The following is a 23,179-nucleotide window of genomic DNA, read 5'->3' as shown; positions in this document are numbered from 1 at the left end:
ACTCGCTTTCAAAGTTCAAATTGCTCACCCCCCTAGTTTACGTTGGTCCACCCCCAAATCACAAGTTGGCCTATACGCAAATTTCAGCTGGCCCACCTCTAAATTTAAGGCTGACGCAACCCCGAATTGCATGCTGACCCACCCCGGAATTTGAGTTGGCCCACCCCTACTGAACTTGCCCATGCATGTTCTAAGGAGCCCTGTGTATCTGTATGGGTATTCTCTTTCTAATTGATTTTTTTCTTGCTTTGAATTGGTGCGTATCTCTAAAGCTACCAATCATATATATTTGCACTGTCATAACGTTAAATGTCCTAACTTTGCAAATTACGTATATTTGTGCAGATAAAAGGCATTACGCTTTTCACGTAGCAGGGCTGGGGAGCTCGCCAAAGAATGCTTAAGCATTAGAAGATTATGTGCTTGTGTGAATGTGCCGCGTCTTTATCATATCATGTTTCGCTATCTGAATGTATTAGATTCAAATAGCGGGCATCATGTTTGCTTCCGTTTCTTACTGTTATGGCGTTATTAAGGAGTTATTAGGTGATGTAGCCTTGTGGTAATGTGAATTGTGTAAAACTCAAGTTCTTTGTTTTCACCATTCAGTAGGATGATACCTCAGCCAACATTACATAGATATGCTTCGTTGGTTCAAGCACCTAAGTACCCAGTGTGTCCGCAACATGATATTAGAGATTACCTTTATAAGTAAAGTATTCTAACTCGTATTAAAAAAAAAGCTCAGCAGGCCCTTCTAACACAAGAAGGCTAAAGCCTGCTGCACATTTGCTAATACATGAAGTTCTGCAATTGGGGCTATACTTCTTGCAAGACCTAACCAGGCACAATTGAACGTACACGTTTGGCACTAAGGCGACCTCCTCCCTAAGGCGCCGCGGCACACGCTTCTTCCCCAGTGCCGTGCTTGGGCGGCCTTTGCTCGCGAGCCGCAAGAGCGTCCACGCTCCTCCACCGCCGCCGCCGCCGGCTCCGACTGTGACGTCAATGCGGGGCGCGCGCGCGCCCGCTTTTCTACGCAAGAACACCGGACGTGACAACAACTAGTAAACTTAAAATTGGACAGACACTTAAGAGTGCTTACATGCGGAATGCGAAAACATTATATGGTTTGTAGACCTCGCAACGTCATCAACACGCCCATTTTATACACTCATGACGTGGCCCAACCTTCTCCGCCCCGTCACCTGCGCCGCCTAATGACGCACGTCCCTGTTTGTTTTGCACACAACAAAAGTTGTTCAAAAATGAATGTGTTAAAACTAGGCCGACTTGCAGTTATGCTTCAGTTCATTTCTACTTCTTCCGGCCCTCTTTCTACCTGCCCGAACTGTGGCTTAAGCAACGCAGCAGCACTAAAGCGCGCGTCCTTGTGTTGCTCCTTTACTTCGTCCCTGTTGGTTTTGCACAGAAAAAAAAAGTTGTTTAAAAATGAATCTGTTCAAACTAGGCCGACTTGCAGTTATCCTTCATTTCATTTCTACTTCTTCCGGCCCTCTTTCTACCTGTCCAAACTATGGCTTAAATAACCCAGCAGTTCTGAAGCGCGTGTCTTGTGTTGCTCATTTTCATCGTCCCTGTTTGTTTTGCGCACAAAAAATTTGTTTAAAAATGAATCTGTTCAAACTAGGCCGACTTGCAGTTATCCTTCATTTCATTTCTACTTCTTCCGGCCCTCTTTCTACCTGTCGGAACTCTGGCTTAAAGAACCTAGCATTTCTGAAGCGCGTGTCTTGTGTTGCTCATTTTCATCGTCCCTGTTTGTGTTGCGCACAAAAAATTTGTTTAAAAAGGAATCTGTTCAAGCTAGGCCGACTTGCAGTTATCCTTCATTTCATTTCTAGTTCTTCCGGGCCTCTTTCTACCTGTCCAAACTATGGCTTAAACAACCCAGCAGTTCTGAAGCGCGTGTCTTGTGTTGCTCATTTTCATCGTCCCTGTTTGTTTCGCGCACCAAAAAAGTTTTTTTAATAATGAATCTGTTCCAGCTAGTCCGACGTGCAGTTATGCTTCATTTCATTTTTATTTCTTCCGGCCCTCTTTCTACTTGTCCAAACTATGGCTTAAACAACCCAGCAGTTCTGAAGCACTCGTCATTGTGTTTCTCATTTCCCTCGTCCTTGTTTGTTTTGCGCACAAAATGTTTTTTTTTTTTAAGTGAATTTGTTCCCACTAGGCCGACTCGCGGTTATGCACCAGATTTAGTTTTATCTTCGTAGTACCTTCGCCTTTATGCTTGTAGGGGTTCATGCAAGAGGTTTACTTGGTTGACCGTTTCCTGACAGTCCGGTTTTCCACTGCATACCTGTACTCCGTTTTGTGTAAAACATTGTAGAAATATTTACCGTCCATGCCATTTCCGCGTGCATTTAACCCATCACTATAGATTGAATAGCCAAGCCATGATGTACTAAAGCAAGTTCGTAAAATGTATATACTCCCTTGTTGCAAAACATTTTTTCATAATCTTCATAGTTCCACCTTACCGGTAAAAACATAGCTACACAATAAAAGTACCTTTGTATGCTCTGTTAACTGTCGCCTTTGTGATGTGCCAGAGACACCTGAACATTGTTTTATTAGTTAGACAGGCACCATTTTTTTTCCAGGATGTTTTCCAACGAACTATAAAGAAAGACTTCGAGATCAACCTTCATACTGTGCGATAGCTGCTGCAGACATCTGATGATAATGTACCTTTCGACTTGCCTTTTTTCTCACAGAAAAGCGCAGTTTGTGGAAAGCACAAGCTATGTACCGCAAGGCACAACCCATTATGTCTAGAAGGGACATTTTCATCCAAATGACTGTGAACCTAAGCACATTTATGACAAGTCTAATATTTAACCGGACTGGTACCCATATTGGTGCGGTGCTTGTTATTACACACCCCCCCCCCCCCCCGCCACGTTAAAGCTAAACCAGCATGTCCACCTAAAGCACGAGCAGTGTCCCTTTTTTATTATTATTAAATGTATTTAAGGAGTGGTTGGTGCCTATGTGTGGCGCCGGCTACTCTTCTTTTGCGTGATAGTTATCGTCGGAAAGGTGCCAACAATGACAAAATGGACAAATAAACACATGAACGAACATTCACGTACTAAGTCTCAGTACTGCAATATAAATAAATGTCCGCGCAACAGAAAAGCTGGTATGCCGTAAACACTCACAAAACCAAAGTGTTCACACGTAACACATGAATTCCCACAGCATAAATGTTCACAAAACCAAAATATTCACACAGAATATGTTGAACATTTGAATACCGCACTCTAATTGCAACAAATACAAATGCTACATGAACACGAAGACACAATGAACATGTGATTAAGGGTGTCTGTTAATAATGACAATGCTAGCTATAACTATTGTACGACTTAGTATTTTTGTGACATTTTTGTTCCTCCAAAAATTGTATTAAGGCGCGTGCAGCGATGGTTTGAATTTTTTCTTTTGGCCATGGGCCTAAATTGTTTTCCTAAGGATAGTGGACCGTCTATCCAAGCCATGTAGTTTTTTAGAAAAATTCTTGCAGGGAGAATAGTGATTTTTAAAGTGTAGAAGAAGGTGTTATATGTATTCTTCAGCCTCTTCTCATGAGCATGTAGCACAGTTACCTTTTCTTATCTATACAAGAAGCTTTTAGTATAGGTAGTGCCTTTTCGAAGTTTATGAACTGTTGTTTCAACAGATCGACTAATTTTAAACTGAATATTGAATTCTATTTCACGAACTATATTATACAATTGAGAGTTCTGCGCATCAATTATAAACCAAGTTTCCTTGGACAATCTACTGCATAGTTTGTTCAATAGACATCGTGCATTACTCGCCGCTAGAAGAAGTAGTGATCATTCATTCTGTTGATGTGCTGCACGTCCCATGTGATCAGCTGTTACATTTCCCATGACTTCACAGTGCCTCGGAATCCACTGGAAAGTTATGTCGTTTCGCTATTGCGTATGTCTTCTGTATTTCGTATGTCAATGTGATGTTTCCTTTTCTTAAGCTGATTTCCTTTAACCACAGCAATGAGGCTTGTGAGTCGCTCAGAATTACCCAGCGAAGAGGTTCTGACTGCTGACATATGTTACGTAAAGCAGAAAGTATTGCGTAAAGTCCATAAGTTGTCGACGTTGTAAAGTGGCAATGCTTATGGGTTCTTTTCTCTTGGTATGCAGGTATATAAAACTCAGATTTAGAGCTTTGTTTCCAGCATGAGCCATCGGTGTACACGTGAATGTGATCTACGTACTTAGTGCAAAGATGTGGTAAAGTTAACTGCTTTATCGCAACTACGGCCATATCACATTTGCGACCTACACCAGGAATTGAAGTGACTATTTCGGGAATCGCTAGTCGCCATGGCGGATGAGTTGCGCAAATAGGCCAGTGTTCGTAAGCAGGCAGTATGTTTTTGCACCGCCGTAATTCTTCATGTATGCGTGCAGTGGTTCCTTCCTGAAGCTCTTGACATAGTAGATGATTAGCGTGTTGTGTAGCCAAACGGAAAAAGTGTCATGTTTCAGTAAATCTCAGTGCATGAAAAGTTGGTAGCCGGGACTTGGCAATGACCAAAGCACTGGCAGATGCACCCGGAATACCAAGACATATACGAAGGCTTCTGGCCAGCAATCTTTGAATCGTTTTCTTTAGATTACAGGATATTCCATGCAGCACAAGAGCAGAGTATGCTATTCTTTGTCTAATAATTGCCGAGTGAATGCGTAATAAGGAAGAGGTTGAACTACCCCATCTCACTCCAGCAAATCGACGGAGAATGTTGATTAGGGCGCTGAATTTTTCCTCTAATACTTTTATTTGGGGAGCTCATGATAGCCGTCGGTATATGATAATACCCAAGAACTTGTGTTGTCGCACAAGTTGCAGACGCTGAGAGTCTAGCACGAGCTGGAATCTGTTGAGGCATTTCCTTGTAAAAGGAAGTACAGCAGTTTTCTCATGTGAAATAATCATACCTCTGCTTTTCAAAAAATTATTAATTAGTGTTAGGTCAGTTTGTAGCTTTTGCAGAACGGCTTGAGCACTCGAGTCAGATGCCCATATGCACAAGTCGTCTGCATATAGCTTCCCTTCTGTGTGTGACCATCATTGTAACCCCCATTTTATAACTATCCACAATTGGAGAATGTTATGTTAATCCGAAAGCATTAGGTCGCTCATGAGGCCAAAAATTCGATGTAGTTGCCGGTGGTCGCATCACCATCGATGATCCACAAAGTCATCGAACCCTCGTCTTTCGGTGGGAATCAAACCCAGGACCTTTGGTCTTCATTAAGGTAAAGTTAATTAAGGCACCGTTAATTAAGATATAGTCAAATAAATCAGTCAAGCCCACAACCATTGGTGGAAATAGAACCCACAAACTTGCGTTGTGCGCACCTTGTGACGAACATCGTTGGTAACGTCACGGCGCGTCTGATGACGTTCCGCTCGAGTAACGCGACTCTGCCAATGAAGCCACTGGGCTTCGCCGCGCTTCTGCTGACGTGGCAGTAGTGCTTTCGCATTCATCCAGGTAAGGATAAATAAGTGTCCCTTGAATTTTCGCTTACATGCTGCAGTAGTAAGTGCCATGAAGGAAAATTAAAAGCGTTAGCGTGGCGCATTGGTAGAATCACTCACTCCCGCACAGATATCCTGGACTCGATCATGACGGGAACTGGCCTTTAGTGTTTTTTTTTTCATTCTAGGCAATAGCTGCGACGGATACCGTTGGCTGCGGCGGTGGCAGACTAATCGCCAACCAAAACGACTATTGAAATGAGGTAATAGCAGCTTACGCTGTAAAACAACTAAAACAGTTGACCATATTTTTGTAGACCACTTAATATGCATAGTGAGCAATGCAGCTACTACGATGACCAAATACCAAATACGATGAAGTCGTGTGGCTAGACTTTTAAAGACGGCTTGACCTGTTTGCAATGTCGGGGATGGTAGCCTGTATATTCTAGTGATTGTAGTCTGTCAAAACCTTTCCTATACAGTGTCATCTATATTATCTCATTCTCAATATATACTGTGGTGTCCAGAAAGTTGGTGCGCTCTGTTAAAGACTCCGACCTAAATTTGATTCTTTGGTGCCCAAAATTTCGGAATGTTGCAGATGTTTCTACACTGTTCTGAACATGTCCCCATAATATAAACATTTCCTCTATTCATCTTAGGCACGTGTGGGGCATGGCTGTGCAGCGAGATATAAAATCTGTTTCTAGAGTCCCCCAAATGCGTTCGCGTAGGTTGGTACAAAAGGTGTACGCATACGTCGTATTCGTAAGTAGTAATTGTCCTCAAATTTGTGTTTGTAATACTTTGTGTTAGAGCGCCTTTAGTATTAATCTCCGCCATAATTCTCAGAAGGTAGGGAAGATTGGGTACCAAGTACAAATGACGGGAGTGTTGTGGATAAATCCCCAAAGAAGTGGTTAAGAAATGCGGAGAGGCTCTCTGTCGCGATGTTGTCACTTGATACCATCGGACGCCTTGGGATATTAAAGATGTACAGTTCCGTGGGTGGAATTGTATGAAGTCTCAGAAGTATGTAGAAGCATCCTACAGTTTTGTTACTTCGTTTAGGAGATTCGAATTTCGACGGTATTAAGAATTCATCAGCAAAAGGTGATATCAGCCTGTTAGTAATTATAACTGTGCATGGTAATGCCGGAGCTTTGTCTAGTTTCCGGTGATGTTCAGCTGTAAGCCTCGTGCTTCTACTTATCTGCCGACCAAACAGCTACACTTGTACCGTGATCTGCTTTGTTAAAGAATCCCTGAACCCGCCCTCGGGGTAACATAACATAGTCTTGGCTAATATAGGGCTTGTAACATAGTACGCGGGTTTTGCTGTAGCACGTGGTGCGTGGAGCTCGCAAGAGGAGCGCGATGTCTCCTTTATCTCAAACGCTCTCTTTTCAACATAAGCCTGCCCGTCATTCTCTTCCGGAAGCTTTATTACGTAATAAGCAGATTTCCATATTCGGCTGCGATTGGCCGCTGCGGTCTGCTATGTAGCGTATAGAGAACACAGCCGCCGCGGGAGGCCGCCGCGAGTCCACTGGCAAAGCGCACTGCCGCTCGCTGAATACAACCGCATCGTGGTGTTGACGTTAACATCCAAAATGAAATTGTAACTTCGCATGACATTTAGAAGGCGGAGCGTTGTGGGCAGGCCCCACTCCGCCGTAGCCTTCGCGTTGCAAGGCATTGAAGATGGAACGAGAGCACATCGGAGGTCGTGTTTGGTTGCCAAAAACTATTTTTCTGCTGAACGCGTTGAAGTACTTTTTGATGTAAAATATTTCTGAAGTGGCCTATTTTCACTTAAAATGCATTTCTCGATGCACTTCGATAAAAAGTGTTCAAGGCCCCTTTAATGATCTTGTCATTCCGGGAACTAAGATTTGAGATGACGCGACTTTTTGAGGCAGCTAAGCTTTTAGGTCACTTCACTGTCTTGAATTCGCCCACACTTTCTTTATAGACAGTTTTAAGATATAGGTCGAGTTCTGTGGCTTTTTCTGATTCGAGAGCCCAAGTGGATGGTGGTCTAGATGTTGTAGTCCCGGTGTCTGGTGTGTTATTGCCTGTGGAAAAATGCTTATTGCGCATTCGTCGGGATGTTGTAAGGTCCGTTTGAAGCTGGAATTCATTTATTCTGTTGCTAGTGGGACAAAAATTTAGGGTTTTACTTATCACAACTATTTCATCACTGCTTAATGTTTTTGAAATGTCTGGAATAATAGACTGGTTAAATTTTGTGGACGCTTCAGCCGTGTATAGCCCTTCTTGGGTCCATGCAGTTCCCTCTTGTTGGCGTGACGTGGCTGTTTGAACGGAAGGTTGTTTTTCAACAAGAGCTCGCTTTTTTTCTATTCTTTGTGAACCAACCTTTTCTACTATTTTGCGTGGTAATGCTCTAAATCCGGTGTCGGAGTTATGTTCGTGCTCGGATATACCGACGAACTACACGGTTCTGCCGATAAGAATACATTTATCTGCGTACAAGAAAAATAAAATATAACGCTGTCGATCCTCCGGCCCCGTACATGTACGACATCTCTCTGTCAACCCGTCCTCAGTTATGATCCGTTTTAGCGGTATCTTTAAACTTCCGTTGCATGCCACCACGATTTTCGACCGGTTAACGCACTTTAAGCAAAGGAAAGGTAACCAATCACAGAGGCCAGCACCGCCCTCCTCATGCGTTTATCTACTTTCATTGTGCTAGCTCGAACTCACTCAAACCCTCTCCACTTACTCGCGCTGCTCGAATATTGTCAGACAATCGTGTCAGAAAAGCAAACAAAAGTGGCCACGCATAAACGAGGAGAGCGTTTGAGTGAGAAGGTCAAGCAGCGATGCGGGTCAGCGCCCGACGCTTATTTCGGCGGATGCGTAAATTTAATGTCAGGAGATTAAAATAAAATCTCAACGAAATAGCGTCACGTTACACGGACCCAGATTGAGTCCGCGAAATGAATAGTAGGGTACAGCCTGGAATGCGCGCGAGCGCCAGCGATTATGTTGGAATGCTCGCTCAGTCGTTTACAAACAATCGACGAAGTTGCCCGCAGATAAGATTTCAAGGACCGACGACCGTGCTCGCAGCGTACCACTGTGCAGCAAGTGTGCGAAGTGTTGGTTGCGATTCACAGTAGCTGCCGCAGGCAGGCCTCCGCTCACGCAGCACTTTGTTTCCATACAGAGGACGCGTACTACTCTAGCGTCATATCGTAGCGATCGTAGCCACACAGCCCGTCTTGCGTGGCACTACGCTTTTCACGCTTTCGTTCCACCAACAGCAAGAGCGGCCCTTCGTCGAGTGGCTCTTCGTGCCGCCGGAGTGTCAGCGGCGACAACACCCAAGGGAGCGTCACATCTAGCGTTACTCGTAATCGGTCGCCATCGCTCCTTGCAGTAGCAGTGATCCGCATCACAAACGCAGATGCCGCGGACGAGCGTATCCCTCCCAGCTCACGGTGCCCTGACCCTTCCTCGGAAGCACAGATGAGATCGCCCACGCGGCGAGGGATGCCGTGGGCGCCGCCGCTCAGCGCATGCGCAGGCCCTCTCTCCTCCGCTACTCCGCCGCTTACCGCCTCATCGTTCCGGTGCACCCTCCTATGCTTTCCTCTCCTCTCTTCGCTGTGGCCTTTCTTTCATCTACGCCGCGCTCCGCGTTCACTTTCATTCGTGGCCTTCGTTCGCTCGGTTACGCCGACACCGCTGGCGCTTGCCCCAGGAACGGACCATTAGAGAGTAATATCCCAGAGGTTGTACAGGCCAGCGGGTCCAGCGGGCGAGCGCAGACGTCACTAAGCATGTGCGGTACGCTGGGGCGGCCAGCGTGTTCACGCCGATGCTGCCGACGCCCTCCGCAGGAATGACCTATTAAAAGCTGCGCTCTAAAAGTTAAATTCGGGATTCACAGCATTACAATTCCTAAGTTCATAACCGTCACTACGACGTTGCAGTACTGCCTTAACAGCCTCCTGTACCATGTGGTATGCCGTCATAAAGTGAAAGTTCACATTCTTAGATGAAGTACTTGTGAGTGTTTACTAAGTCTCACTTTTTCCGGATTTCAGTCATATGACAGCCATGATACTCAACTTGTATAAATGATGACTGAAAAGACAGCTCACCGAATTAATTTCCGAATCAAAGAGTCCGCTGATCACACGAGAGGGCACATGTTCTTTCAAGCTCTAAACAAGCACACTACATGAATCTGAAGAAACATGCATAACTGTTCCCACAGAATGTTAGTTCCAGCGTAGAGCAACTTGAAATTTATTTCATTTTTTTTTTGCATAAAGCCGGTTTAGATACAGTGAGCGTTAAGCGCGAAGTTGGTGTGTACGTATTGTAAAGCTGTAACAAGGCTTTCATCTACCTAAAACTTCGTTTACGTCAGGTATGGCATCCACCACAACAGATGAGATTCTTGCTTCTTCGGCATGGGCGAGGTCGGCGTTAGCAACTGTGCAGCTTCGTTCGCTGGCTTCTTCCAATCGAAAAGCCATACCTTCAAAAAACGAAAGACAGACGAGTACATAAATGCCATGAAATGTTTCTCGATAATCGCGCATGCAACTTTTTTTCAGAGAACAAATCAAAGCTTTTCAACAAAAACGCATAGTCGGAAAGCAGACGCTTGAAGAAATTCAATGTTTTCATTGAAAGTGATAAAATTGGATTTATCAAATTAGAGGAGAATTTTGTCATCTCCTTTCCTTTCGTGCTAACGGCAGTTACTTTCTCAGATTTGGTTTGCACTGTTATCGTGAGAGAACCAGCACGCAAAATGCGATTAACTCTTACTTGAACAATATATAGTATTTGTTAAAATGATGGTGAATACTGAGACATTAAAGGAAAGGTAGAAGCTGTTCTATACATTTGAAAAGTCTATATTTAGAAACGTGATACAGTGGAATGCACAGTCCATAACATACAATCTTTCGCAATCTTTCAAACCCACCCGATATCCTATTGTAGGAGTACATATTGCACTTGCAAAAAAATATTGTTGATTATTCAAGGGCTACCAAAGATACCCTTCCCGAAATGTATTTTTTACCCCCATATTCAATTATAACTCCCATGCAATATGAACTTCAATAAGAAAAGCACAGTGACATCAAAATCGTGTCGTATAGTGAAATGAAAAACATCCGAGTTTCAAATTCACAGCTAAAAAGAACATTTCTCACTGTGACCAAAATGTGTTAGCTCGGAATCAAGTGTTGTTAAGGAAGGCGAGCAATGAAGTTTGTGAGAAGCGTGCCCCCAATTTTAGTTGAATCAGCAGCGGTACTCTGTAGTAGGAATTTTTTAAATACATCCATCAAATGCTGCTACGATAACTTGGCAGTCTTCTTCGACGCACGCATCTCGTATAGCTTTTCAGGCGTGCCTCATAATCAGCAAATGATTTTGGCACGTAAAACCCCATTATTTAATTCTTTAGCTTTTTCAGTAACATCTAAGTGCTAAAGTCTTGGCTTCAAACGCTTCTTTAGATCCCTTTACAGAACTCCGTATATTATCACACGACTACCATGCCTTACTGCAAGAGACTTTCCTAAATATTTCAACTGCACATGACATCTTATAAAAGAACTATGGAAAAATGTCGTCGGATCAACGTTAGAAAAAAATGTTAGGTCTTTTAGTTTTCTTTTTTTTTCATTCAGGAATAATCTAAATAACATAATCACTTATACGACAACACAACCACTTTCTATTGCTGTGATTCGAAAGACAACTATGTGAAAGAACGACGTGGCAGGAAAACGCTCTCTTCTCTGGCAGCTTCTTTATGTGGATTCTCATATTTAATATTACAACAAGCATGCACCAGCAAGCCCAAAACCAAACAGAAATATATGTTATTGTTCTTTCATGTTGATGTTCTTTATAGCACTTTGGAAGTTTGCTATTTTGTAAATAGCTATGCGGAACGAAGCGGCACCTTGTAGCCCCAATTTTCAGCCATAGTCATGTTGATTCTATTGTATGCTCCGGCTTCAGCGATACTATTTTCACTCAATTATTTCGCCTACATTATGTATACCATCAAGTCATCATTTTTAGTTTAGTAGAAAAAATGCTAACGAGGTAGCATTTACTAGGCGCTGTGTAAACCGTAGCTAAAACGAATGACATTACGAAAGCACTGCGATTTTGTGTACATATCGTCGTACAACAGAAGAGAAAATATGCTGACGATGATGTTCCACTTTCACACTTACCGTAGGCAAACAAAGCGAATATCAGAACAGCAACAGCGATGCGGGGAGCCATAATAACGGTTAGTAGAAATGTGGTATGTTGTGATGACTATTACACAACTCTGCTGGAAGAACAGGTCAAAGTTTAGAAAGCGGCGTAGCGTAATCAGCGATCCCTACATATTCTTCAATGAGCTACCATTATTTGATGGATGATCTCCAAATGAATATTTACATTGCAAGGCAATTCGACGCATTAGTTAAGTACATAATCACGACGACTGCAGTGGGGAGATGGCAATACGCGAACCTTTGCTGCATTGCTTGTTCATTTCCTCTACTTTTTTCTAAGGCAAATTGCTTCCACGAAATTTTTGTTTCAGCAGCGTTTTATATGTTATGGCGTCTAGATCGTCAGAACCAACATGCTGCGCATTTCTGCCTAACAATTACCATCTTTTGTTAATATTTGGCCAAGACGCGTACAGAGTGAAGTCATACATCTAAGATATCGTTCAGGCATAAAGTTATGACACTCCGTTCTTGAAAGCAGAACTTACCGCTTACAGCTTAATTTGTTAGCTTCAGTTTTGCACTAATATTTTTTCTGTGTCTAATCCTATACTACGTACGTATATTCCCCTGTTCCCTGAGAGCATCGAAGTAAATCATTAGCAATGTTACTAATAACATGTCCTTAATCACTGATCTGCACAGATTGCTGACTGGGAGAAATCTAATACGCCCGCTTGGCACTAGTTTTAGAAAATTATGATGTCAGTGCGAAATAAAAGACGAATATTACGCCGTAGTGAAAAGTAAATTACTCTGCGCCAAGGTTTGATTTAAATTATCATCATTCAGGAATATTTTATATCAGTTCACAAAGACATATAAGAACTTCCTCTGCAAGTGTCGGAATCCGCATTCTAAAAGTTTTTAGCGAAAAGTGAACTCTTTTGTTAAAGGCAAAATAATGGCACCACGAAAAATACGCTCATTGGATTACACACAATTTTCTTAAGTGGCTGCACTGCATGAATGATAAATTATAAGGTCATTGGTTTTATAAGGTCATTGCATAAGGTTTTATAAGGTCATTCCAATCTTAAACGTAAATCTCTACCGGTTGCACTTGTTTTCTCGATGAAATAACCCTTAATAGGTTCACTACACTACTTTCAACTGTACACCTGGGTCAGATGCGAGCGCGTTGCTTGCAGTATTGAAGTTATGACAAGCGGTATTATGCTGCACAAAGCACACGTATTGTGATTTTAGTCGAGCTGGCCAAAATAATCATGTCGACGACTACGAATAATGGGGTCATTACTCACTTTATTACGGTTGTTTACATCTCCGGTTAGCTTTTCGATATGACACCACCATTCATCCAACCGACAAAGCCTACACTTTGATCGGTTCAGTCTTCCGGTGGGGACGATTTGAAGTGGCCAATTTTAGAATAACGCGCATCCTGACGTCGTGAAATAGAGCAATAACAATTGGAGTTCGTTCGGGCAGTTATTTTTATATTTTAGGTAAAAAACCTGCGTTGATCAAACCTGAAGCATGTATTGTCTGATATTTAAGCACGTTATGTCATGTTTGAGAATTCATGCACTGGAATGGGCCAAATATATATACATGGGATCGCAAACTAAGAGAGAATGTGTGTAAACCAAAGGAAGAATGTTGTGGCAACCTAAGACAACAATTCGCTCTTATCTGGCGGCTGGTTTGTAATCCTACTTTGCAATGTAAAATGTGATGCAAAAGTTTTCTCGGCCAATAAAGGGAGCCTCAGAACATTTCGATAAAGATTGCTTGATCCTTAACACCTTTTTACACATATTTCATATCACTAATAAGAATTGAGCTTCGAAGTCACCATGTACGCTCGCAACTCAGATATGGGTATTTTTTTCAGCAGCATCTTCTAATCTGACGATCTGCTTCTACTATGGACAGTCGCTGGGCTTTCTGTTGACGCACTGTGGCGTACTTAGTCCCAAATTCACTATCCCATATATTCAACAGGCTTTCAATGACACTTCTTCGCGGTGAGTCTTTTTACATTACGTTGGTGATACCATGAAAAATCATGAAAAGAACACATGCTACATTACTGAAGGACAATCAGTAAGACAGAATCTCCCGAGGAACCTTGAAGATGGTGTTGTACTCATACTGCTTTTTTTTTTTTTGTACCGAATAGTAGAAACCTTCTCCAGCTGCACTAAAGGCAACCAGAAAGCTACTTCGCTTCCTGTGGTCGTCGTGCCTGCGTGGTAGACTATTAGTGACGTGTGCCGCTTCGATTTTGTACTTCGATTGCCGTTTATGCACTCCTCTTTCTCCATTCATATCTCTTCAAATTCCCTTTCTACTTTCCCCCGTACAGGGTAACATACTGGCCGTTTTCTCGTTTACACCTCCTTGCCTTCCCTTTCTTTCTCTCTTCATCACTCTCCAGGTTCTGCTGGGTGAGGCCGCTCCCTTCTTCGGCGATGGAAGTAGAATCGGATTAGCGCCTTGCAGACCTTCCTACGTCCGCAGCAGCAACTACAGGGGTGCTTTAACGTGCCCGTAAATCTAAGAAGACAAGCGCTTTTGCATTACGCTTCTGTCGAAATGTGGCTGTCTAGGCCTGGTATCGCACGCGCGACATCCAGCTCTGCAGCGCAAGGCTATATCAACTGGGCTACCACGGCGGGTTACGATAGTTCACTATTGATAGTGTTATTGATAGTCTTGGCATTCTTGGCTAGCGATATCAGCACGGAAGCCACGGAGTAAGAATAAGAGGACAGGAACTATGGGCCGGCGGCAGCACGAATGCGAGTTGTTATAATGTCACGGTGGGTCAGAAGGAGACGCGCAGCTTCAGACGTGCAATCGCGAGTCGGCGAACGTTGGCACGGCGCCACTTACAGCGCCGCAAAGAGTGAGTGAGTGAGTGAGTGAAACCATTTATTGCGTCTTTTAAGAGTTTCGCGGTTGCGAGGTCTCCGTCGTCTTCAGCTTCTTGGCGCTGGCGACTTGAGACTTCTCTTCAGCAAGGGTGGGCCCCTATTCCAAGGCTCCACTGAGTCGTGCTGCATCGCTCGCGTGCTGCACTAGGGCCCTTTGGGCCGTGAGCTCGCTGCTGGTGAGCTGACTCTCCCATTGCTCCGCACTCGGGTGTTCGTGTTTGTGGAATGCTTTCTTGCGTTCGCACTCCCAGGTGATGTGGTAGAGTGTAGATGTGGCACCGTACCAAGGGAAGGTGGCCCTGTATTGTGTCGGAAACATCTTACTGAGCACGTGTAAGTTGGGGAAGGAGTTTGTTTGTAGTCTACGCCAGCTGGTCGCTTCCTCCCTTGTGAGGGCTTTGTGTGGTGGCGGATATCTAATTCTAGTTTCGCTATATAAGTTCAGGGTCTCTGCGTATCCCCCCTCACAAGCCTGTAGGTGGGTCTCCGGGGCATTAGACCGTCCTGCTCGGAACGCTTCGCCTCGAGCTAGGCTGTCTGCCCTTTCGTTCCCCCCTATGCCTACGTGACCCGGACCCGCCGTGGTTGCTCAGTGGCTATGGTGTTGGGCTGCTGAGCACAAGGTCGCGGGATCGAATCCCGGCCGCGGCGGCCGCATTTCGATGGGGGCGAAATGCGAAAACACCCGTGTACTTAGATTTAGGTGCCCGTTAAAGAACCCCAGGCGGTCGAAATTTCCGGAGTCCTCCACTACGGCGTGCCTCATAATCAGAAAGTGGTTTTGGCACGTAAAACCCCATAATTTAATTTTTTTTTTACGTGACCCGGGATCCAGATTAGTTTGTGCCTGGGCTTTTCCTTCTCGGCGGAAGTGGCTCCGCTGAGTATTCTGAGGGCAGTTTTGCTGATTCTGCCCCTCGTGTAGTTCCTGCACGCCTCTTTTTAGTCCGTCAGTATGTTGAGAGATACATTTGAGAACTACATTTGTTGTCCCTTGCGGTCGGAGCGTAGCGCGCGCAGCCGCTGTCTCCGACTGCGCCCGGCGTCATCTGTTGTCGAGAACTGGCAATAAGCGACCACGTCTGCTAAAAGCATTTCCCCGGCGAAGCGGTCAGCAGGTGTAATTAATACGCTGACCTTGGAGGCGCAGTCATCCTTGCCAGCGGAAAAACTCATTGTTGCTCCTTGGGATGGTAAAGGTCGGTCCCTGTCTCATGGCGCTCCGTCCAGCTTCTAATAGCTCCCGTCTCGTTTAGCTACAAACATTGGGTTTAGCCAAGGTACTCGAGCTATAGCTACCTAAGAAATACATGTACCTTGAATTCATTGAGAGGGCGGCGCTCTGGCATCAAGCAGCCACGCGCGTGCATACGACAGGAGCGATTCCCCGCGTCGGGCGAATCCTCTGCATCGCTTCGACGGCTTCGACAAACCGTCACGTGACCGTACGTCAGATGTCCGGCATGCGGTAAGGGGCGCAGTCACGAAGTGCGCCACCGCGCTCCTGCGTGAAATTATAAGGACATGGATAGGAGCTGATTCCCGCCTGCTAAATTATTTCTCCGTTGCTTAGGCAAGCCATTTATGTTATAAAACACGTAAAAATAACTATCAGGATGAACTCCCATAGTTAGTTCGCTATTTCACCATGTCATATTGCGTGTTGTTCTAACGTCGGCCATTTCAAACAACTTCCCTATAGAAACTATAACAATCAGTGTACATGCTTTGTCAGATGGATGAATTACGATGTCGCATCTTGTCGCGAACGCCCGATATAAACTGAATAAGAAATCACCGCCCAAGCACTCCGTACAAATGGTTAACCAGCGTAACTCAAACGTGTGGCCCCGGTGTTTATCACTGGGTTCATCCGAACGGTTCATTAAACGACGGCGCTGTAGGTTGCCGAATCCTAGGTGCGCAGAAGCAGCTTGCGCTCGGCTGCACGATCCTGATCTTGTGCCCGGACTGCAGCATCGGCACATAGATGACTCTGCCTAGACACTACGGAGGAGGTTTCTTGGAGACGTTTGTCAGGCGTGCCGGCATTGCGGGGTGGGGTCGAGTTTGTTTACGCTGGGACACTGGCTGCCGGCGCGGTAAAATAGGTGAAGCAGCGGGCACTGACGCCAGATTTGGCGACCGCAGGGCCTCTACTACGGCCTCTACTGCTCCCCCGGAAAAATCAGTGATGTTTTTCTGAAGGTAGAGCGCCGTAAGAAGCAAGAAAGGTTTAATCCGGCATGACTAGCTCAGCCCCAATGCCGTAGCGCGAGAACGTCTGTCCGACGTACCTTCAAAAACAATCTTATGGCTGGTGTTGCAGAAGTCACGGGGCGCGGCAGTGCTGAGCTTAGCGCCACACGTTGGAGGCTGGACGTAACGATATTTATTCAACCGCGTTTTTTTTTTTTTACTAACTATAGCAACGTGTCATTATTTTGCGTTATTGGCGGCGCCTCCAGGACACCAAAGCGGCAACGGGGACACCAAAGCTAGAACCCGGACTGGTCGTTGTGTTGGAGCTTGCCGAGGCCTGCACGTGCCAGGGGGTGTTCGCATAAAAAAATGGCTGTCCGCTACAACGGACAGCCGATCTTATACACCCCAGGCTTCGGCCTCCACGGCCACAACCCACGGGCTGCCCTGCTACCAGCTTTGATCCCCCCGCTAGCCCTTGGGTGCCCTGGAGATCCTGCGCCGCCTGCTTTATTATAACCTCAGGTGCTCTCCTGAGGCCTCCGTTATCCGGTTACATGTGCCCTCCTTGAACAGTGCTTGTAAAAAATCCAAACTATCGTCGCGACGAAAAAAAGCCACCCGCGACTTATACAACACCAATCAGAACCTTGCTCCTTCAGACACAGCGATCACCAAATGAGGCGTCCGTGCCCACTGCCTCACCGCGCGTGCAGCCAGCGTCGGAGCGTAAACAAACTCGACCCCACTCCGCAACGCCGGCATGTCTAGGGGACAAATGCATACAACACGTGCTAAGAAACCTCCTCCGTAGTGCCTATACTCCGTTTAAGACATCAGCTACAACGTTGTGGAAGCTACGCAAGTAGTTCGGTGACCAAAGTGTATCACTCCGCGCGTTCTATTCGTGCTTTGCTGCGCGCCAACGGCGTTCGTTAGCGCGAGCGTGCACCCGAGGCTGCCGCAATCCGCCAATAGACAGCCCACAAGTAAACGCAATAAGAAATAAATTTATTTAAAACAAAGCCTTACATAATCGTAAACCGCAGTATGTTTGTTAATAACGATTAACACTTTCTTCATTCAATTCTGAATAATTTATGTATACTGAAAAGCAAATACAAAGAACACTTTCCCACAATTACGATAAAGAACATCGAATTACTTCTAAAGGTTCACGCAGCCACTGCAAAGTCCTTCTATCATCCACATCTTTGCACCTGATGCCTGAAACCGATTATAATAATTATGGCAGGGCGCCCTTCGGCAAATCCTCCAACTCCCAGCTGCGCTTGCATGCATGACGCTACAAGTAACATTAGACGAAGAAGTGGAACACGAAGAAGAAGAAGAAGACCATATTTCCAAGCGCGTGCGATTCTCTGCCGGCTGGTAGGACTTTCCGTGCTGTGTGATCAGCATAATGTCGGTGAAAGCAGCTGTTCATGAAGATGCCAGTCCCAAGACGGCGACCACTACGCTCCTGGAAGGCTTCGCAAACGTGGACACGCGAGACCTAATCCAGCAGAACGTCTACGTCATCCTGGGTCACGGGCGGTTCCAGCGGATCGTCCTGGTCAGCACCTCTGTCACCGTCATTGTGGTGATGCTGCACTCGTTCGCCTATTACCTCATCGGCCGTCCCGTTGATCACTGGTGCCAGCCGCCCGACGATCTGCGTCACCTCGGTGTCCAGGGCTGGAAGAACGTCGCAATACCTGTGCTGGCTGACGGCAGCTTCAGCAAGTGCTCCGTGTATGAGCCCCCTCTACCGGTGAGCTAATGTCCGTTCAGTCCCTCGCGCATTTCGTCCTACTGTGTCCGGCTGTACCACGGCTAGGGTGGCTACCACGGCTGCTACACTGACGTATTCTTCCCTAACACTTTCTACGCGGCGACGCAACGAGTATGAGGTATCCCGTAACACAAGAGTGAATATTTCCGCAATAATCATCCTAAATAAGCTATACGGACAACTTGACATTGCGGTTAACGTACCATCTTTTCACAGGGCGACATAATTACGATGGGCAGTGCGGTGACTTCTCGCGATATGGAAATTCGTATCCGTGGTATCGACTTCACCTGCAATGGTTTCTTCTTTCCTGCTGTCCCGATCTTCATCAGCACGCAATCCTATAAAAAGAAACGGAAACATAACGATGGCAACGCGCAACCACATGAAACGCATTTCCCGCGCCCTTTCGACCCATTTCATTCTCGTTTCAGATTATCCGGCAATTTCTTTTGCAATAAAAAAAAGTACGGCAGTGGGCCACGACGACATAGTGTAAACTACACTGACATTGTTAGCAAGATGGTAGTGTGTTTTCCCGCAAATTTTCCATGTCACGTTCTTGAAAACGGCCCTAGCAGCAGAAGGAGGCGTGTATAACGATTCACTTGATAAGCCTCAAGCTTTGCTCATACCCAACGTGAAGGACGCGCCTAGAGTAAGCGTGATTGGTGGAAAACACCGTCAGAAGCAGCAATTCCTTTGCGAGCAGCGGCGTCGCAGCAGCAACCTCGTGTACTTCACATGACAGCGCACATGATTCACAGCCATCTAGTGCCTTTTATAGACTTTTTTTCATTGGAAAGTGCGAAACCCCCCCTTCTTGACCGTGACGCGGAAGGCCTCGGCAATTTTTTCGCGCGAGCGTTCACGCGCAATTCGCACAGCAAGCACGGCCCTAAGGCGACGCCCAAGGCGTTCTCTTTGAAAAGTTTCATAGCAACACTGGAATCGTAGTGAGAACATGAAACGACTCAAATATCGGCGGCACTGTACGATTTAAAATTAAATGAAACGATTCTTGAGTTTTGCGCAGCATAGCCACAATATGATTATCAAGTACGCCATGATGGGGGCTGCGGAATAATTTTGACCATCTGAGGTTCTTTAACATGTGCTCACGGGTGTTTTACCCCGCAATGAATTTGTCGTGTCCGTGGGCGAAAAATCAAGCAATCACAATGGGGGCTGCCCGGCACCATTAGATGACGCTTGTCTCCGCGCATCCGTGGATACAGCAGCAACGGTGCCGTCCGCAAAGGGAAAGCAAAAAAAAGAAGAACCAGAAAGTTCGCGTTCGCGCATAGCGTTTGCCGCAAGCGTTTCCCGGTAAATGTAACTATTAAATAAGCTGCAGCCGAGAGACATTTCCGAGTCTTTCAAGCATCCCTAGACGAAAATGACGAGCAGATGGCAACACAGGGAAGAAGGCGCTAAGTTTCCTATCCACGATGGCTTCTGAACACACTTTTTCCTCGTCAAAGGTTAACGGTTCGCGGGTAATGGGAAATTGGAAAAACACGAACAGAAAAGACCACAGCCAAGAAATGTTCCCGTTTCATTCTCATTTATGTTGTCAGATCCCGCCGGTTATATATTTTCGTAGCGGGACGTTCATTTCTGCGTACAAGATCATTACTTACCTTTGATAGCACATGGTGACGTCATGGTCATAGATATCACAGTTTTTATGCAATTCAGGCTAACTGAAGAGGCATGGCGCATACAGAGATCGAGCCTAGGAGTCTCTCAGTGAGGAATATTTCTCTCGGAGCTATTTTATTTAGATCTTGGGGACTTTTCTTTCAACGTCAAGGAGCATTTGCTAAGAAGTTCACTAGAAAGCGGTTCGTCTTGGCGATTCACGTTTTCATTTCTCTCCTTTTACAGGGAAGCGACCAGGGCGAGCGTAGCACAGTGCCGTGCGAACGGTGGGAATACGACACCCAGAAAGACGGCGAAAGTATCGTCAGCATGTGGAACTTGGTGTGCACCCGCAGGTGGCTCTACTCCGTTTCGAAATCCACGTTCGGACTGGCTCCCATGGTATTCATTCCGATCGCCGGAATAGCAGCAGACCGCGTGGGTCGGAGACCGGTCTTGTCCACGTGCGCCATCTGCACATTGCTCGGCAGCCTGGTGGCCACGGCGTCCACCTCCGTGGGAATGTTCATCCTGTCGCGCCTTGTCACTGCTGCCATGGCCAGTGCAACCATGGTGATGGCTTTCACTATGCTCTACGAAGTGACCGGAAGTCAGCACCGGGGTCCGTATATACTAACAGCCAGTGGCAGCGCCATGGTCGTGATGACTCCGCTGGTGCACCTTCTTTCGACACTCAAACCAAGGTGGGTGCTCTCACAAGCGCTCCTCGTCACGGCCACGGCGTTAATGGTCTCTTGCTGCTGGTACCTGGACGAGTCTCCCGTTTGGCAGATTGCTGCTTGGAAGATACGAGCAGCTGAATTCACCGTACTCCGAGCCGCCCGGTTGAACGGCATAGAAGCTGGCAAGGCCACAGCAACATTCCAGGCGTTGAAACAGCAGCTCTTAAAGCGGGATGCCAACACCTCAACGATGACTGCTGGCGTCACGAGCATACTCCGTTCGGCTTCCCTCCGGCGGCGCGCATTGTCTGCATTCGTGACATGGTTTAGCGTGAGCTTTGCCCTTTATGCCTCAGGCTTGGGTGCCACGCTCGAAGAACCGTGGGTTCTCGCATCCTTTCTATGCACGGGGCTCATTCTCATCATAGCCTTCTATGGCATGAAGCAACGAGGCCACCGCGTGACTCTGTCAGGCGTACTTGCCTTCCTCGGCGCCTCAAGCGTGCTGCAGACAGTCCTCTCGAATTGGCCCTTGCCCGCCGTACATCCTCTGCCGAGGATAATGATGTCCAGCGCGTCGGCGATTGCCATGTGCCTGAACTACGCCTACACCGGGGAAGTGTACCCTACGACGATTCGAAGCTTGGGACTTTGCCTTTCGTACTCCTTCGGCCGGCTTGGCGTGCTTCTGGCTATATGCATCGAAATATTCTTCCACGAAGAACAGCTCTTGGTCGCTGGGGTCATCACGACAGCGCTGGCTTTTGGGAGCGTAATAGCGATCCAGTGTCTTCCCGAAGTATATGTCGAGAAGAAGCCCGCCGAAGTCCGCCTAGTTCTGAGCGAAGATCAGCGCAAGGAAGCACTGAAAACATCTTTGAGGCCCACCACGGCGACGCAAAAGACACCCAAGCCAGACAAACCGGGCAAGCAGCATGGCCAACGCAAGAGAAAAGCAAGCTGGAAACGCAGTGCCGCGACCGAAATTTCAGCGGCAGCATCGCCAGCGGCAACATCTCCAGCGGCAGCCTGTTCCCAAGAGGAAAGTGTTGGCTCTCCTGAGCTAGCCTCACCGATGCCGATGTGCAAAACCCCATCGCAATAACACAAGAGCATCGAATATATGCGGGCTGATTAAGGAACACGTAACTTCGTTTCTTTTTATTTTCACGTACTCACAGGTTTTTACTACCTTTAGCTAAATTAACTGTGCGGTGATTGGTTATTATTTAAATCTGATACCTTCTGCTGCACTGTTTTTGTGGGCGCAAGTTTTTTCACCTTTGTTTTCTTGTTCTCAGTGCCTGCGAGTCATATACTAGTGGCTGCTTAAGGCAGATTTGCTGGCGCAGCTAATCCTTAAATGCATATTATAGCCTCTGGTGCATTAAAAAGACAAAAGGTGTTGATTTAATTCACACCTACCATATGACTTTCATTCAATGTACCCGCTCCATACTTGAGGTTTCCTGGCCTTTTTACTTCCTCAGTAATCTCAGCATAAATCGTGCGAGGCAGCAGAGCCGTGCTTCTTTGAAACTTTCCACACTGTTAGAAAAAAATTTCTATTTGGCGCAGTTGCTAGGCTTTACTACCCAGTAATGCTTCGAAACTACCTGCTTTTTACTCCCTTGGATAATTCGCACTTGGTAGGAGGTACCTTTTATTAAGCATTTACAAGGTTTCACAGACCAATTAGTAAAAGGCACTCCCTCTCCCATGCATGGTTTGTTATCTGTGTTGTGGCTGTCTTAATGGGATGGTCTGATAGACTATAGTCCTTATAAGTATGGTGTGTGAATAGTCATATGCTGCTTTGTGGCGCACTTTTGGGCAGACTGTACCTTCCACAAATATAGCTTCAGGATTTTGTTGATGTGTCCAATGGCATAAGTTCCCACCGGTGCAACCTGTGCTCGTCATGACTATGGGTACACGGGGTCATCATTTTTTGTTCTCGTGAATTTTCAAGAATCGCTTGTTACCCACAAGATGATTTCATTCCTTCGGCTGTATTATTCGGAGGCGCACATTACTGGCACCAGAAATCGAAGCTCTTATCCGAATAAATAAAAAATGACATGTTGCCTATTTAATGAA

The 23,179-nt window shown here is 46.0% G+C and overlaps 1 protein-coding gene and 1 long non-coding RNA gene across 2 annotated transcripts; one reads left to right on the top strand and one right to left on the bottom strand.

Annotated features, from left to right (window-relative positions):
• Positions 1 to 9,821: 9,821 nt before the first annotated feature.
• On the bottom strand, positions 9,822 to 19,093 carry LOC140218768 (uncharacterized). Its single transcript, XR_011894953.1, has 2 exons — positions 19,043 to 19,093; positions 9,822 to 10,072 (listed from the first exon to the last, which is right to left on the bottom strand). It is a non-coding gene; the product is annotated as an uncharacterized lncRNA (long non-coding RNA).
• A 1,543-nt stretch (positions 19,094 to 20,636) lies between these two features.
• On the top strand, positions 20,637 to 22,955 carry LOC129382532 (solute carrier family 22 member 16-like). The gene has a single exon (XM_055066658.2). The coding sequence runs from the start codon at positions 20,727 to 20,729 to the stop codon at positions 22,182 to 22,184; it is 1,458 nt and encodes a 485-aa protein (XP_054922633.2). The 5' UTR covers positions 20,637 to 20,726; the 3' UTR covers positions 22,185 to 22,955.
• The last annotated feature ends 224 nt before the right edge of the window (positions 22,956 to 23,179 follow it).

Source organism: Dermacentor andersoni, chromosome 6 (assembly GCF_023375885.2).
Source record: "Dermacentor andersoni chromosome 6, qqDerAnde1_hic_scaffold, whole genome shotgun sequence".
In the NCBI taxonomy this organism is placed as follows: domain Eukaryota; kingdom Metazoa; phylum Arthropoda; class Arachnida; order Ixodida; family Ixodidae; genus Dermacentor; species Dermacentor andersoni.
Note: the sequence above shows the minus strand (reverse complement) of the source record. Positions and strands in the feature narration are given on the sequence as shown.

Bases quoted from the DNA above. Each gene is read 5' to 3' on its own strand.
- LOC129382532 (XM_055066658.2), top strand. From the start codon at position 20,727: ATGTGGAACTTGGTGTGCACCCGCAGGTGGCTCTACTCCGTTTCGAAA.